This window comes from Anabas testudineus, chromosome 11 (assembly GCF_900324465.2).
Source record: "Anabas testudineus chromosome 11, fAnaTes1.2, whole genome shotgun sequence".
Taxonomy (NCBI): Eukaryota; Metazoa; Chordata; class Actinopteri; order Anabantiformes; family Anabantidae; genus Anabas; species Anabas testudineus.
In genome coordinates this window covers 11,302,666-11,319,518 of record NC_046620.1, presented here as the reverse complement: position 1 = coordinate 11,319,518, position 16,853 = coordinate 11,302,666, and the positions used below count along the sequence as shown (strand labels likewise).

Genomic DNA, 16,853 nt, shown 5'->3' with positions numbered 1-16,853 from the left:
CACATCTCTCTTAAGGTTTAATCTGTCACCAAATCCCCTGGTTGATAAAGGTGTTCTTCAGTGATCAAGATAAGGCCCACTGCTTTTTACTTTACATATAAATACAGTTTATCTTCCAACTTAGCAATACAATGCAGATTTTTATATTGATTTTGTGCCACCACAAACCAGGCCTTCTCTGGATTACAGATCACTTTTTGTTGACCTACAGACATCCCTGTTTTTTTAAAAGCTTCATTTAAACTTAAAAAACAAAATGACAAGGACAAATTGTGTGAATTTCAGGGCACAAACTACCAACATCTTAAACTACTCCCAATTAGTAGCATGTACATAGCAATTCCACTTGAATCGCATTAGAGTATTTTTTTTATTATATATAATTGTAAAAGTATGAAAATATAATATAAAAACATATATTTTGTATAATATATAAATACATGTAGTTATTTTTAGGCACTTTTCATGTGTGTCCTTCTCAGTCATGAGCTGAAGCTCCTCCTGTCCAGCAGGGGGCAGTAATCCAGCTAAACGTTTATCATCAGGCTGCAGAAGAAGAAAGTCGTCACTGTTCAAAACAATACTTGAAGTTCCTCCTGTCTACCGCCTTGTCCTCATGAAGATGTCTCAAAACAACCCTGACAAAGACGACCAAACGTCAAGTAGCAAAAAGTCAATCTCGCTCCCGATTTCCAGAGTGAGGCTGATCATGAAGAGCTCCCCTGATGTGTCCAGCATCAACCAGGACGCTCTGTTTCTCACCACCAAGGCGACAGTAAGACGCCGCATTTCACTCATTTACCATCGGCTCGTTAATCAGCTGCAGCTAGCTGGGATTAGCAGCGTTAGCTTCGGGGATCACTGTAGCTGTAGCTGCTCCAGCTTGTGTGTTCGAGTTTCAGCTTTGCTTTTGCTTTTGCTCTTGTCTTGTTGTTGTTGAAGGAGCTGTTTGTTCAGCACCTGGCTGTGTCTTCGTTCAACAACGGCTCCGGGAAGGAGACTAACACCCTGTCCTACAGCGACCTGGCTAACACCGCAGAGGAGACCGAGACCTTCCACTTCCTCACAGGTGGGACCCAGCTGCAGTCACAGACCTGCAGGGACTTCATGTTGGCCACACTGGCCCTTTATCACTGAAACACCACTGTAACCCGGAACCCAGCTAACTAAGTTAGGGTTCTTCTTACTAATAGTATACAGTCAGTTCCAGCAGTAGTAGAGGAAGTACTCATATTCCAGTACTAATACCACACTGTGAAAACAGTCTATTACAAAGAAGGCTTCTATATGTAAATCAGTTCAAATAATAGTTAAAATGAACTGAAGGAAAGGCTGCAAATCCTCATACAGTGTTGGGAACTCGCTAAGTATATAGTGTGTGTAGTGTAGTTACATTTTGAGGTACTTATACTGGAGTATTTCTGCTTTCTGATACTTCATACTTCTTTGCTGTGCATTTTCATGAACCTGTTATAATTAAATCACTTCTTCACCGTAGATTCATACATCACCCATGGAAATACAGTTAGCTTGATAATCTAATTCAGGCATTTGGAATAGGTCTTGGATGTGTTTTTTGCCTTCATAGCAGTGATGGTGTGATGTGGTAACGTGTTTACCATAGTGTAATCATCTCTTTTTAACTGACAGATATTCTGCCTAAGAAGATCTTGGCTCGAGATTACCTCAAGTCTTTGGAGCAAATGCAAGAGGAGGACGCTGACTTTTAAAAAGATGCATTTCATATGTCAACAGCTGTTATCAACTATTCACATTCTGCCTTTCACTGACAGCAAAGTGACTCAGTGCTTTTTACACTGTGTTCAACTGCATGGCTCATGATGAAGGTCAGAGAAAAGCCACACAGTGCTGCTGTGAAATCAGGTGAAGACTTCAAAATCAACTTTAAACTCAAAAACACAGGGACTTAGAAGAACATAGAAGTTGTACCATAAACTTATGATAAAAAACTCATGCCAGCAAGTTAAATATTGTAATAACAGTATAAACAAATCAGCCTCAGATTCATTCCTGAACTTTCCCGCAGAATTTCTGACCTTTGAAAGACAAACAAACGTACTGTGTTGATGCACTTGAATATTACATTTTGAACATGTTATGATTTAAGAATGATTTTGCATGTTGCCCATTAATCTAGACAATCTTCGAAGATTTTCTTGAAGCAGTATCATCAATATCACTCTTGTTTTTCATCCACAAATATCTGGAGGACAAATAGTTTTCTCTTACCTCCATGTAACAGACCAAGATAAAGTCCATTCCACACATCTGCAGCACAGATGGCTGAGCTACTGAGCTATTATCCCCCTTTAAAATAAGATTGGGTTAACACTTAATTTCAGAGATGCTGCTTTCAAAGTGAAATTTACTGATTTTTCAGATTTTAATTTATATGCCATACTGTAGTTTTACAAACATGCTTGAGTTGTGAGTAGAAATACTTGAAAGTTGTTTGATCTAAGTAAACGTACAAATACCTCTGTTAGCGTAATTACAAAGAAACTGAGCATGCCGTATCTTTCCAAATGAAAATTCACATTGAAACACGTCAATATTTGAGGTGTATAAAACTAACCACCTTACTAAGCATCATTGTCATTTATTTACAAATTGGTTGTTTAGATTTGATATGAAAATAAAGATTTGTGCTGTCTAAAATGTATTTTGTAGCGCATTGTATTTTATCTCAGACATTTGAACATTCAGTTTGCAAATTTGTGAAATTAACAACTCACTAAATGTCCTGTTTAATTTTAATAACAAGTGTTGATATGATAATGAAATCTCCATGTGGAACATTTTCAAAGGGCCAGTATAAAACTGGATTTAACATTTGCATAACTCCCTGATAATATTAGGTTTATTTATCTCTTCAAATTCCAGGTTACACATTTTACTTTAGTAGCTGTATTTAAGACAAAATACGGTGCATATCAAGTCCTCATGCTACAGACTTACATAATCCTAAGCATGCAGATATTTGCTATAAAGAAAGAAGAAGAGGCAGTGGATCCATGCCATTGTCACTGTAGGATGAGTTTGTTCAGTCTAAGCTGCATGTTAAGCAGAGTCTTCTCTAAAGTGGAAAACTGATTCTCGAGGTGGTTTGTCATGTGCTCTCTGCCATCGATGGCGTCCTTCGTGTTGGTAAGATGCTCCTTCATGCTGAAAGGGATGAAAGCTGTGAGTAATTATCTTCTTGACTCATTTAAACACATTACTTCTAATCTTGTCTCACATGTAGCAGAAGAACAGCACTGAGTTAAATGCTAATAGTTTGCTGCTAAAAGTGGCCGGGGCCTTGTCTCCAGATGTCCTGATGAATGACTGTTAGAAAACACGTACAGTGACTCAGCTGCTTTTCTGAATGGTGTTCCCACTCTGCCTTTTTTGGCTTTCAATCAGTATTAGGTCTGGACCAGACAAAATCTGATCCAGTGCTCCTTATTTTCTCACTAATAATAAAGTAGTATTTACTGGAAATGTAAATGCCTTACCACTGTTCAGTGGGGTGGCAAAGCTGTGTATTGTGACATAGTTTTCAACTGGAAAGAAAACAATTGCGTCAGAAAAGGGGAAGGGTTTTGTCTTTTTGAAGTGAGCACACAGGCTTTTAACTTTTCCTCATTACACTGATTCTTCATTTCAAGAGTTATAAAAACTGAAAAATGACACTGCCCCTGGAAGACAATCTGTAAACTGATGCAAATGTCTCTGAATTATTCCCACATACATTTGCTTTACAGGCGCAGCACAGTGATGTATAATTGCAGCTACAGGCACAAAACTTTACTTAGCTAGGACGGGCATGGTTTGAATTATGATAACGTCTGTAGTGTTATGATTAAGGTTTTGTCAAATGGATGTGAAGAGATATTAATTTTAAAGCTAAAATGCTGACTGCTGATGCTCCTTTTAAAAATGATCGTGAAAATTGTGCTGGGGAGTTTGATGCTTTAAAAAAAAAAAGTAATTCTACCCCTTTTTCATCCATCGATCCATTATCCTAATGCTTGTCATCTTAAAGGCACTAAACACTACACTTAACAACAAAAATATAATCATTTTCATACAGCCTGTAAGTTGTTCAACCTGAAGACCTGATACACATACAATCTGGTCCTCATTTCTACTTCTCACCTTGTGAGCGCCCCCTGCTCCCTCCCCTCTTTCCTCTTTTCCTCTAGAGAGACAAACACCTTCTCCATCGTCTGCATAGTTTCTACCACGCTCTGGTGGTCTGAGCGGATGCCTTGGACCTCCTCTCTGGCTTGGTGGTTGTAGGAAATCCCTCCTTCCTCTACCCCGCTAGAGGTGGACACAGCCTGCAGGGCAGCCCTGTTCTGCAGAACAAGCAGACGAGAATTGGCAAACTCTTCAGGCCCAGCTATATTTTCCCAGCAGATTGCAGAGGAAGGGGGTAACCAGAACCGCTGGGTGCAGTTTACTGGCGTTCCTGGAGTCTCTGTAACAAAGGGACTATCACCAGGAAAACTGTCGAGCACGTTCAGAACAAATGATCCAGAGCCCCATTCCCAGTCCTCTCCAGACTGTTCTTCAGAGGGAAACATAGGAGTGGGTCCTGCTGATCCTGCTCCCTCTGCTGGGAAGTGGACCCCCAGCAGGAGGCAGCAGGACAGGCAGAGCCCGGCCCTGCTCACTGCCCCCTGGAGCATCTCCAAACTGGCTGAAACATAAAGTGTCAGGGTTTCAGTATCAGGCTTTTAGGAAAATGGAGCAGATTCATAGTGTAACACAAACAAGCTCAAACAGCTGTAATGGCTGCAAAGTCAATTTTCTTGGCACATTACAGTTACTTTTTCCACTGTGGCCTTTTCCCGTAACAAAGCTATCTTATTATTCACACAGTGGGTCTCCCCTTACCAAAACAAAACAGAGACTAGTGCATGTTCGTCCTATGCTGGGAAGCAAAAGTGAGGTATTTAATGATCACATGTATCTAAGATTTATATGGAGAATTATTTAAAAGTGAAGAACACAACTTTCTATATGGCCAACATGGGGTTTTCTTTCAAAATAAAACTACACATTATGTTACGTTTAATCAAAAGAACAGCAGTTACAATGCATTTTGGCCAAATTAGAACACATTACTTACTTGGTAGTATTTTATACATCTCTAAAATACTGCTGCATTGATTTATTTTATTTCTTCCTTTCCTTACAGGAAGTTTTATTTTCATTTTGGCTGCTTCACGGTACTTTGCAGCACAATAGGTTTTGGAAAATAACAGAGCCCCAAATTTAAAGCGCAACTTCTAATCACTGCAACAACTAGGCTCGATGGAAAAAACATCATTTTCACTTTAATACGGTAATAAATTCACATTTGTTGACTGGGCTTAAAGGTTCTTACCTTGCAAAGAAACCCCAGCGACGAAGTAGTCTGTGAGCGCTGCGACGCTCGTCTGGTGCCTGAAGTCGTCGGAAAAAGTGAGTCGCTGGCTGCAGCCTGTTACATGCGATATGAATCACTATTTACTGGCCAGCAGAGCTGGGAGCAAAGATTTCCCTTCAGACTGTTTGGAGGACATGAAGGAAATTTACCCCAGATTATTTAAAATAGACGTGCACACCGGGTGAGAAACTCTAATTACGCGCAACAACAAACCTGAGTGCCTTTCTGGAAAGATGCAGGCATTTTTTTTCTACTTTTGTACATTTGTTGAGACTTGTAAATTCAAATTTTAATTTACAGATTTGTTTGACTCTAAAGACTATGATTGCAGACCTTGTGACTGGAGTTTATGGAGGAGTCCAGGTGTGATTGTCCTGGAATTTATGAGCCATCTTACAATGTCCTGAACATAAGCAGCCTTGATTTTGGCTCAGCTTCAAGTTCAAAACACTCAGACATCATTCAGTCATGATGAAACAGTTTGATATATATACAAATATAGGCTACTGCTGTTAAAGGATAGAAACATAATTATCCCATGGTGGAGAAACTTGAGTTTAATTTACACCATCTGTGTTTATTTAGTGATTCTTTTGAATGTCCAGGGAATACATTTATACAGCCTGAGGCTTAAATCCTGACATAAGCAACAAGGAATGGGAGATGAATTTTGGCACAAACAACCCAGAGTGTTGTAATTTTGGGGGGTGGGGTGGACATGAGACACACAACACCAACCTTGAAATATGTACAGTTCATTTTGGGATAAATTGTAACAGGCTCTGTGAACCTGGTCACTCCTGAACAGGGAGGAACTGTGAAATGCTGTTTCACATCACCACAGTCCTTTCTGCAAAGATATTAGTACTTTTCGAGTTACAATAACCAGACAGTGACTGTGTTTTAAGTCATGCTTTGACTCAGTTTTGCATTGGATCTTTGCTGCAGCATTATGATTTTGAAGGTAATGAGAGACCAAGGTTAAGGTGCCAACTTTCATATTTGTGTATTTTTTATACTTTATTGCAATGTTTGCTTTACCAGGTTCCATAAAAATGTTTTAATTTACACAGCATTGTTTACTACACAGAGCTTGTTTATTTGTAATATGTATAAGTCACTTTCTGAAGTCTGTGGGGTAAATTTTAATCCATTTCTTTGTCGGAGGTCTCATTGTAAAGGACTTATGATTTTTGTTGGTGAAATATAGGAGTTTAATAAGGGTGAACTATAAGTCTTACTTATATAATGCCTGCTTCATGCGATATGTTAAAGAGCAGCTTATCAGTCTGTGTTTTGTCTGGTAAATTAATTCCTATGAAGTTCTTCCCAAAAATATTTTATAATTTAATAGAAGTGCTTCTTTTATTTATTTAATTGTTAGTAAGTTCTGTAAACTACTAATTTCATATCTGCTGTGCTGCAGCTCACAGTCAAAGGAATGAAAGCACCAACCTTATACAAATGAATGTCCAAATACTTATGAACAATTCACTTATGGACATTTGTGAGTGAGTAGCTGTGCTTTGGTCGTCTGTAATTGATAAGACAATAATCCTACACTGACATCTAGTGCCAATGACTGGAAACTGCTTGATTTCACCACTGACTCCTCATTAAACTGAATTTTATCTGCTCATTTGGAACCCAACAGCTTTTCTACACACTGATCCTAAATCCTAGCAGCTCTGTATGTGCATGTGTTCCAAGATCAAGTGAATTCACACCTCGAGCACCGTTTCTTGTCTTTTCAAATTAAATTCCATCACTGCGTCCTGTGTGTGTGTGTGTGTGTTTGGCTCCACATCCACAGCTCAGGGGCTCTGCCCATGCCCGGGGCCCTGCGTCCGAGGGGCGGGGAGCACCGTGGAGCTCCTCCTCCTCCAGGCTGCCGTCACCGGGGCTGCTGGACTGGAGCAACTCGGCACCAGCACCCAGCCGCTGGCTGCTCCTCCGTGCTGAGTGGAGACTCGGTGCAGCCAGGAGCCGTTCCTCCGCCTCTGCCCGTCATTTGTCACGGTTACCGACATGGCCTCCGACGGCATGGACGAGCGATCTCCGCTGCTGTCGGGCCCCAACAGCGAGAATGTGACCCCCACTGCTCCCCCGTACCTGCAGGATTCAAGTCCCCGAGGTAAACACACGACATGTAGAGCCCCGCCGCCTGCATGCTGAATCATTTCGGGGCGTATCGAGTTTGTGCAAGTGCGTAAATAAAGCGCAGCAGGAGCGTCCAGCGCAAGGCCAGGACATCGGTGGGAAACCAAACGACAGCTAAGAACAAGGTGGAGCTTCCCCCTGTGAGAAGTGGAGCAGTGGGTTAGAGAAGAGGGGGCCTACAAGAACAGCAGCCGGTGTTTTTACTGCAGAAATGCTTCCATCACGACTCACTGTGGCCTTAATGTTTGGGATCTCCACGAAAATAGACGTGAGTCGTGATGTGGCCCTGCAAGACCTCGGTGAATGTTGGCTTTAATGTCGGTGATTGATGCTGGAGAAATGACCCATTGCAGATAAACGCAGGCGTGCAGCCTTTTGTCCCAGCTGCAAATCAACAAAACCCCCAGATGTGGCCTTTTTGTTTTTTTTATTTTTATTTTTTATTTTTGCATGGGGCCAGATCAATAGCACGACGGGATCTAAATGACAGCTGCCAGTTTCCACATTTATATGGAAATAGGACTGTGAACAGCAAATATCTGGTGCTGATCTTGTTGAGATACTTAGATTAGTCCTGCATGTTTGTGTGTGTTTCATACAGTAAGGAATAAGCACATGTGTGGTCAGAAAACTGACTCTGTCTGTCTGCGTTTTGCTTAGTAAACAGCTGAATGTAGGTTACAGTACCACAATACATACACGCTCAACCAGCCGGGCTATTACAGCTCATAAATCCTCTAACCTCTCAGTGTCCTAGCTGCTGTCAGGACTGGCCTTGGTTGAATTTTGTCTGATCAAATTCTGTAGCACTTTATTGTGCATTTTAGCAAATTTAGCAGGAGATTCTGCTGCAGGCTTTAATTTATTTCCATAAAAACATCCTGATCTGATTCTCATGTCAGAGGACCATGGACAGGATTTTCTCTTCCAATGCATGAACATTAAGTCTGCCTCATACACTGTGGTAGTTATCTGTGATTATACCTTTTTATTTCATTGACCGTCTTTATTGATACTCATTTAGACGCATTTCAGTGCTCATGTCAAGAAAACAAATGTTGAGAGCGACAGTTTTGTTGCTCTGAGTTCGTCTAATCTTGCCAAATTCATATTTCCCCACCGGATTAATCATAAAGACTTTAACACTGGGCCGTGAGCAACACCCTGTACAAATGTCTGTATATTTTCCTCCCTCCCTCTTTACACTCTGATTACAGCTAATTCCAGTTTTGTGTTGTTTTTTTGGTATCAGCTAATTTTTAAGTTGAATCCATTTGAGCTAATGACACTGACACCGAGATGTTTCCCTAAGATACAATAATTAGTCCATCAAATCGTGACTCATTAATCTGATGAACAGAGTCGTCCGCGTCAGTTTTTAATCAGCAGCAACAAGCTGAGATGCCCTGTTTGCTGTTTCTCCACTGATCACTGAGTTTGGTGTTGGTGAGAGGACCAATGACCTTGACTGCAGCTCAGTTGTTAGTCGAGGTTCTTGATTTTGTCACCAGCTGCTTGATGCTTTTGTGCTTGAATGGCAGGAAAAAGATGACTGCAACAAAAGTCAGTATTAGAGCTGTTTTAATCTTGACAGTTTGTCCTGCTAATTATTAGAACACTTACTTAGATCACAAGATGGTCCACAGCATATGTGGTGTTATCATAAGATTTGCTGACAATATGAGTAAAATACAAAATGACATTATCACTAAAGAGATGTTTATTTCATGCTACATGCAGTAAACTACATTATAAACTCAGTAGCTCACTTAGCCACACCACCACAAACCACAGCTCCCACAACCATTCAATCCCTGATGGCAGCAGCTGGGACAGGATGGCGGCTGGATATTGTGGTGGTTACTGCTGGTTGTAGTGGAGCGTCGTCTCATCTTACCTACGGCTCCGAGGACAGCTAGTGAAAACCTATAGCTCCTATATTCAGTTTCAAATATGCATTAGGACAACTGCAGAGCACACAGGACAGAGAGGAGCAAGTACGAACAGGCATCTCCTGAGACCGGACGCTGGTGATGGAAGACGGAGAGTTAAGAAGTGCTGACTCTGTTTTAGTTCAAGTTGTTGATCAGGATGTAAGTTGAGGCTGTTGTAAGCAAATCTATGTCTTAAGAAGAGGGTATAGTGTGGATGTGAACACTCACTATTATAATTTGGAGTCATGTACATGTCTGTATCCATTGTTATACTAAGAGGTCGATTGTTTCAGTCAACTGACAGAAGATGAGATCTCAGAGATTTGAAGAGAACAACAGCATTCACAGGTGCTTCTTGTTACACAGGTGTGTCCTGTGAGATGAGTTCAAACAGTACATGGCTTCAAATGACTAATCGTGGTTTTAGCCCCGGGTTTTACCTGTGCAGACTTCAGCTGTTGTTAAAATCAGAGGCGTGTACATTTGTACATTGAACACTGACAATGTTGAATTGTTTGTCTATTAAAACAAAAAAACATGATGATGACTTTATAATTCTGGCAGATTGTAATTAGCATTTGTCAAAAAATCTTTAACATTTTATTGTTTGAACAGTTGGTCTGTGCATGTAATGTATATAAAGAACACCAACGTGTCTGTAGAGTTTATCTTGAGTCTACAGCTTGAGTACTACTGTAGTAAAGGTAGTGACTGTTGCAGGTCTAAATATTAAGTATGTTAAAGCCCTTAAAAACAGGAATGCAGACTAATTACACCAGGTTAATGTGGGATTAAACAGTACAGAGTTCATTTGAGTGGCTACTTTAGTTTAGTTCACAGTAGTTCTTTGAGACATAAAGAGAAAATCTGTAAGTCTGTAAATACCAAGATTTGATTATGTTGATTACACTTGTTTATGGATTGTAAAACACTAATTAGTGGCTTGGCATCTTAAGTTTCTTAACCAAAATGGTCAGGCATTAGTGGGCCCAATTAGCTGGCAGTGCGACTGTTCTAACAGCTGGACAAGTAAATCAAATGTCAATTTTATACTGCACACGCGAGGGCTTCAGTGAAATGTATCTGCTAAAGTTATTTTAACGTAGCTGCAGATGTTTCTTTAAAGTAAAAAACAGCTGAAAGTGTTCAACCCTGTACTCAGACTGTGTGCTATATGTTAATTTTGCCTGCCGCTTGGCAGCGAGGGCAGTGACTTTATGACTTCACTAAGAAGACCCCATTGTTCCTTTCTTCAACATAGAGAGTGGCCCCTGACGAAGAGAGAGGTCACATGTTGAGCAGTCAGAGCAGTACACAGCCTGTCATGGGTTCCTTTACAGTAATGGTAGAAGTAAAACTAAAAAAGTCCCATCGTGGAGGATGACAGAGCATATGATCATTTAAGATCAATTTGTGTTTGTAGGCTGAGACGTATTACATACTAGGTCATAATTGACTAACAAAAATTATTTTAATTAAACCTTTAGGTAACATTTATTTTAGTTGTACATTTATTTGTTATTTAATTTTATTTAATTACATTTTATTTTATTTTGAATGAAATGTTTGATTTTGACACTGAATAAATGTCGTGCCCAAATATGTCTGCATACAAAACACACAGTTACTTGTCTTCCTTTTTTGCTCATGAAGTTTTATAGATGCATGCTATTAACAGCCGGCTGTGTGTTGTGTGCTTTGCCCTCCTTTTCTCAAAGCCGAACTACCTCCTCCTTACACAGCCATCGCCAGCCCCGACGCCGGCGGAGTGCCTGTCATCAACTGCCGCGTATGCCAGTCGCTTATCAACCTGGATGGAAAGCTCCATCAGCACGTGGTCAAATGCACCGTCTGCAATGAAGCTACAGTAAGTGGAGGCCACTGTCGAGGCGGGTTTAGAATTGATTACTGGTGCAGACATCACTAATACCCCCCACCCTCCCAAAGTGTGACATGGTAGCTCTCAGAGGTCGTACAAATGATTCCCTTATTAACAGAGCACATGATTTGGGCATGTGTGGCTGATATGTTGTATATTTCATAGCTTAAAGGCAAAGTTCTTTGTTGTATACAGCTGTACTACGCTGTGTCACATTTATTGTTTTTAAATCGGCTGATCCTCTTCTTTTCTGTTTTTCATGTTCTGCACCAAACTGGCAGTTTTCAGTGAGTTTATTTTATTATGTTTATCTTCCAGCCCATCAAGAACCCCCCAACAGGGAAGAAGTATGTGAGGTGTCCTTGTAACTGCTTGCTCATCTGTAAAGACACATCCAGGAGAATAGGATGTCCTCGACCAAACTGGTAGGCGACACATGGACAAGTTCATTCATTTGCTTCTCTTCCAAAGCATTTAACACTAACAACATTTTGTAAAAAAGACAACTCAAAATATTAGGCTCCAAGCTTTTCACTTTGACATGATCAGAAACATCTGATCCTCTTCTGGCTCTGTTAAGATCGTTCGATGATCTGTCTTTTGGTTCCTCTGACAGCAGACGCATCATCAACCTAAGCCCGGTGATGGTGATTCCAGAGGAGCAGCCGGCGCAGCCAGCACTGCCCATCCAACCCGAAGGGATGAGGGTGGTCTGTGGTCACTGTGGTAACACCTTCCTAGTACGTAAAACTACCAGGACCACCAATCTGATTAATCACAGAGATGTTTGTGCAGACTGTTGTTGCTGCGCTGTTGTTGGTACGTGCATATTAACGACGTTGAGAGCTTCAGGATGTTCTCAACACATTCAGTGATAGAAAATAATTGAAGTGAAATGGGAATTTGATGTATTTCCCTGGCAGACAGTGTTATATGATAGTTTTATGGTATATTTACAGAGCTGGTAGTGAAGAAAATGTGTATGTCTTTTATATGGTGAAGTTAAGACCTCGTTTATGTTAGAGATTCTCTCTAAAAGAACTTGATGTCTGCGTTTGCTACACGTCTGCTTTCCTTGCGTGGCTCTTCAGACCTTCTAAATGCTAGTTCATCGAAGAGTAGCCACAAGACGTTAAGTTCACCCTTTAACCTGTAGCTACACAAGACTTTAACAAAGTTGTCTTCCTGCCACCTTTTGTTGAGGAGAACTTGAAATGCACAACCAGAGGTTCTGAGCATCTCGCAGGTCAGAATGTCAGTGGTGTTGTCCTCTTAACGAATGCGCGTTGTTGCTTGCGACATCTGTAGGGCAGTGAGGACGCCAGGTCATCCCAGCCAATGTCTGGCCTCCCCAGCGATGGCTCTCCCCCAGCACAACAACAGGTTGAGAAAGCTGGTCACACTGGTGGACATATTAACAACAGCCTAACCCTGCTCCTCATTTATGCTGCTGATAATATGACTTTGTGTACATCTGGCTTTGAAGAGAGATTCAGTTAAATTACATTTTTATGTGTGTAAAAAATAGATTTAATCTAGATGGTGTCTAAAATGTTCATCTCTTCTTTAAAGCCATGTGTCTAAAGTCACATACTGAACTTTTATCAGTAGAATACAGTTTTATAACACTGCTTTTTAACATCAACCCTCGGGGAAACAATCCCAACTAACATATTAGAACAATTTTGAGTGTTAATTTATCAACATAGCCTGAAAATATGTTTTTCTAATACAGAAATAATACGTTTAGATGTTCAAACCGTCATAACATTTAATTCAAAATAATTTCAAGTGAATCTTGTCAAAGTAGATCTGTAGCATGCAGCACATGTGCACGTACCTCACTGCTGAAACATGACAACACTTCTTTTTTTCTGTTTCCTCACAGTGGATGGAGCTTCGGTTTAACACGCTAGCAAAGTGTCCCCACTGCAAAAAAATGTAAGTCCCTCAAGCTTTCATTTAACAAACAGGCAGGTTTCAAGAATCTGCATGTTCGTCTTATACAAAAATGAGATGTTTATTAAATGGTTAGTTGTCATGGTAATAGTGGGAAATTTTCTACAACAAAGTGAGAAAGAAAACACTTGTTATCCATGTAAAAACATGAACTCCCAGCCTTCTTGTAATTGTTGCTGGAGTCATTTTTAAGTGCTTACTTTATGGATAAAGTCTTTATGGTCAGACGCTGACCTGGACTTTGTAGTTCTTGGGAAAAAAGGGGGGAGAGGAGGTAATGGAGACTAATCTAGACGTGTGACAGGAATTAAAGCTTGCCCTCAATACATGGACTGTAATGTTAATGTGGTAAGAGGGTCACAGGGTTGAAGAGTGCTGGGAGGCAGTATGGAAGTGATGATATGGAAAGTATCTGAGCAGGAGGCAGCTATAGTTTTCTATACGTCTGTGTCTGTCCAGATCTTACCTGCACCTGTAACTTCTTCTGCCATATATTTCAATATATTTAATTATATTTCATTTCATGAAATGATATTTATTTTATGCCAGTATTTCCTATTTTGACAGTTAATTTATTACATTTATATATATATCCAAATAACTTTCTCTCTTCTGCTAAAGCTTAAAAACATAAAAACTGAAACCGAAAGTTCAGTTTTTATATAACCACAATAAACAAGAAAATAAAAAGGGACTGGGGAGTTATTGTGTGATGAGCCGTAACGCATAAAGTGGTTTATAATCTTTCCTCTTTAACAAGAAAGCCCTTCAATTTTCTTTGTGCAAAGATTTTTCATATGTCTTTGTTTGTCCCCACGTCTCTCGCCTTCTGACTTATCTCTCTCCTGAACTTCCTCTCTACCTGATAACAGAAGTTCAGACAGTGATGGCTGAGATTCTTTGGTGTCCTGTTTTGATATTTTTCTGTAATTCTCATAAGGAACTGATACCACTGATGTGAGAGAGCACATTTCCAAGGAAACTGTGGTTCATGTACATCTAATTCTTAACCTCTCTCTGCATTTCTCAGTCGGGCCAAGAGCAGATCATGTTTGATTAGTTCTGCAAGTAATGTTGTTTTGTTTTAGATGGCGGTAGATGGAGCAACTTAATTAGAGATTCAAAAATAGGCCCCATATAGGATCACAGGTCATCAGAAATGAGATTGTCAGGCGTTATGAGTGCAAACAAAGAGGAATCGTTGAAAACAAGATGTGATCAGGTGATCGGCCTCCCCTTAAGCCATCTGAATACCAGTGATTCCTCAAGAATGCTTGAGTCCCGTCACATGAGAAGCATGTGAGAAGAGAGAGGGGGAGGAAAGTGAAGTAGCAGTGAAACACATTTTTTAAAAAAAGGACAGTGTGGTGCTGAGGAGCCGTTGACTGGGATGGAGCTGAAACAGTTGTTGGGAGCTGCGCATGTGAGGGGCCTCAGGCACTTTCATGTGTTACTTAAAAAGGGGAAGTTAGAAATGTCTTGCCTCAAAAGATTGTCGGGGTGCTGTGGAGTGAGGAAAAGAAGGGGACAAAGAAATGATCGGGCTCATTATAAGAACTGGACACAAAACAAAACAGTTCACAAACATTGGCGTTAGGGATTTCTGATAACGTCTGCAGTTTAATTTTTCATATCCATATAATCATAGATGAAATTTCTCCCAGGACACATGATTAAAATGTATTCTCTAATTTAACCATTTCTTATTTACTTGATGTTTATTTACAGATCCTCTGTAGGCAGTGCGCTCCCTAGGAGGCGCTGTTGTGCTTATATAACTATAGGAATGATCTGCATTTTCATTGGAGTGGGTTTAACAGTAAGTACAGACTTTCTGTTGTTTATATATATATATATATATATATATATATATATATATATATATATATATATATATATATATATATATATATATATATCAGCACATTATTTGAATGCACTAAAGTAAGTTTTTAATCAAAAAATTTAATTGAATTAATTGAAAAATTTATTAATTTTTCCCCCTACCTCTCTTTCTCTGCTCTGTGCTAACAGGTCGGTACTCGGGACTTTGCCAGTCGTTACAATGCCACCTACGTGTCCTGGGCGTTCGCCTACCTGCTGGGCCTCATCTGTCTGATACGAGCCTGCTACTGGGGTGCTATCAAAGTCAGCTACCCGGAGAACAGCTTCGCCTAGCCTGGGCTCCACACACACACACACAACAGCCCTGCGACGGCTGAAAGAACAAACCCCACATTTAGTTTTTCCATCTTGTTCTCAAAGATCTTAAACTGGTCGTGTTCAGTAGAGCGGGTCGTCTGCAGAGCGTTTCTGGGCAGGAGGAGTGTGTTGAAGAGGTGCTGTGTGTGTTTGAACAGGTGCATGTCGGAGGTGCATCCTGCTGTGAATGTTTTTGACTGGCTGAACAAATCTATTGTATGTCGATCGATCCTGTCGTGGTTTCGCAGAATCCTCCGAATCACAGAATCGGGAACTTAAGAAGATTTTTCTTGATGAATGCCAAGATTAGCTGTCTCTCGGGTTGATTTAAGAATGAATGGTCTTTCTGAACCTTTTTGTTGTTTTCCAGCAGCCCGACTGACGTGGTGGTACCCACTTGATTTGTTTTGTTACTGACCAGACCAAAACGAACAGTTTGCCCATTGCACTACGATTATATGCAATTGTATGTGTTGTTTTTGCTGCTAGTTAAACTCCAGTTTCAGAAAGCTGCCTATCCATACTGTATTGTAACCATTCACCTTGCGTGTACACTGACATAGTATTGCTATATGATTTTAACTCTCTCAAAATGATCAACTGTAAAAGAAATCCTCTCTAAATACCCATGCGTGCCAACTTTTCTGCCCAGTGTTAGTCATGAAGAAGAATAGCATCAGATCAATAGGAGCTTCTCTATTTTATTTTATTGAAGTGTTACGTTTTTTTTTGTGCCATGCAGCTTTTAACTCACTACAGCAATAAACCTTTGAGGTTGGTTATTTTGAAGCTCCCCGTCTTCTTCGCTGCTTTTCTTTGCCTTCTCACTCGTGGAAAATAATCCCAAAAACCCAGTGACTCATGTTTGCATGTTGTTTTTCTTGAGTCACTGTGATGGTGTTTTCTCTTTCACAGAGGTAGCTGAAGTGTATGATGTTGCTGTCTTTGCTCCTTCTGCCTGTGAGTTAGAATGTAAACCCTCCTCGCTTATATCGCCGCTCTCTCCAACCTGCAGTGAACTTACTGTGCTAACTAACTTCTCTGTACGCGAACGCAGCATCCTAGACCTTGACCAGTGGGCGCACAAACTTCTAACCTTGTTTTGAATGTGATGATGATAATGATGATGATGACAAAGCAGAAAATAATATTAAAATACTCTTTGTACATAGTTCAAATTCTGTACTTGGAAAACTGTAGTGTGAGATTGAAGGAAAAGATGGCTTGTGGGTCTTTTTAAAAATCATAATTTATCAATAAAATGCAAAAAATGTTTTGG

The 16,853-nt window shown here is 40.2% G+C and overlaps 3 protein-coding genes across 5 annotated transcripts; 2 read left to right on the top strand and 1 right to left on the bottom strand.

The window, feature by feature from the left end:
• The first annotated feature begins 545 nt into the window (after window positions 1-545).
• Window positions 546-2,683, top strand: chrac1 (chromatin accessibility complex subunit 1). The gene is made up of 3 exons (XM_026348277.1): window positions 546-775; window positions 943-1,069; window positions 1,651-2,683. The coding sequence occupies exons 1-3, from the start codon at window positions 617-619 to the stop codon at window positions 1,728-1,730; spliced, it is 366 nt and encodes a 121-aa protein (XP_026204062.1). The 5' UTR covers window positions 546-616; the 3' UTR covers window positions 1,731-2,683.
• On the bottom strand, window positions 2,168-5,571 carry si:ch211-57n23.1. 2 transcript variants are annotated; one of them, XM_026348276.1, is made up of 3 exons: window positions 5,399-5,571; window positions 4,162-4,704; window positions 2,168-3,186 (listed from the first exon to the last, which is right to left on the bottom strand). In XM_026348276.1, the coding sequence occupies exons 2-3, from the start codon at window positions 4,695-4,697 to the stop codon at window positions 3,045-3,047; spliced, it is 678 nt and encodes a 225-aa protein (XP_026204061.1). In that variant the 5' UTR covers window positions 4,698-4,704; window positions 5,399-5,571; the 3' UTR covers window positions 2,168-3,044. The 2 variants fall into 2 exon arrangements, with proteins under 2 accessions (XP_026204061.1, XP_026204060.1); XM_026348275.1 differs by having other exon boundaries at window positions 4,162-4,708; window positions 5,399-5,570.
• A 1,761-nt stretch (window positions 5,572-7,332) lies between these two features.
• Window positions 7,333-16,853, top strand: pip4p2 (phosphatidylinositol-4,5-bisphosphate 4-phosphatase 2). Of its 2 annotated transcripts, none has more exons than XM_026348274.1 (7): window positions 7,333-7,574; window positions 11,277-11,401; window positions 11,732-11,838; window positions 12,030-12,153; window positions 13,302-13,354; window positions 15,101-15,191; window positions 15,407-16,853. In XM_026348274.1, the coding sequence occupies exons 1-7, from the start codon at window positions 7,469-7,471 to the stop codon at window positions 15,548-15,550; spliced, it is 750 nt and encodes a 249-aa protein (XP_026204059.1). In that variant the 5' UTR covers window positions 7,333-7,468; the 3' UTR covers window positions 15,551-16,853. The 2 variants fall into 2 exon arrangements, with proteins under 2 accessions (XP_026204059.1, XP_026204058.1); XM_026348273.1 differs by having other exon boundaries at window positions 11,253-11,401.

Coding starts and splice junctions, on each gene's coding strand:
- chrac1 (XM_026348277.1), top strand. CDS start 617: ATGAAGATGTCTCAAAACAACCCTGACAAAGACGACCAAACGTCAAGT. Junction 776..942: donor TTCTCACCACCAAGGCGACA/GTAAGACGCCGC, acceptor TTGTTGTTGAAG/GAGCTGTTTGTTCAGCACCT. Junction 1,070..1,650: donor GACCTTCCACTTCCTCACAG/GTGGGACCCAGC, acceptor TTTAACTGACAG/ATATTCTGCCTAAGAAGATC.
- si:ch211-57n23.1 (XM_026348276.1), bottom strand. CDS start 4,697: ATGCTCCAGGGGGCAGTGAGCAGGGCCGGGCTCTGCCTGTCCTGCTGC. Junction 3,187..4,161: donor GAGCAGGGGGCGCTCACAAG/GTGAGAAGTAGA, acceptor CATCCCTTTCAG/CATGAAGGAGCATCTTACCA.
- pip4p2 (XM_026348273.1), top strand. CDS start 7,469: ATGGCCTCCGACGGCATGGACGAGCGATCTCCGCTGCTGTCGGGCCCC. Junction 11,839..12,029: donor GGATGTCCTCGACCAAACTG/GTAGGCGACACA, acceptor TTCCTCTGACAG/CAGACGCATCATCAACCTAA. Junction 15,192..15,406: donor TCATTGGAGTGGGTTTAACA/GTAAGTACAGAC, acceptor CTGTGCTAACAG/GTCGGTACTCGGGACTTTGC.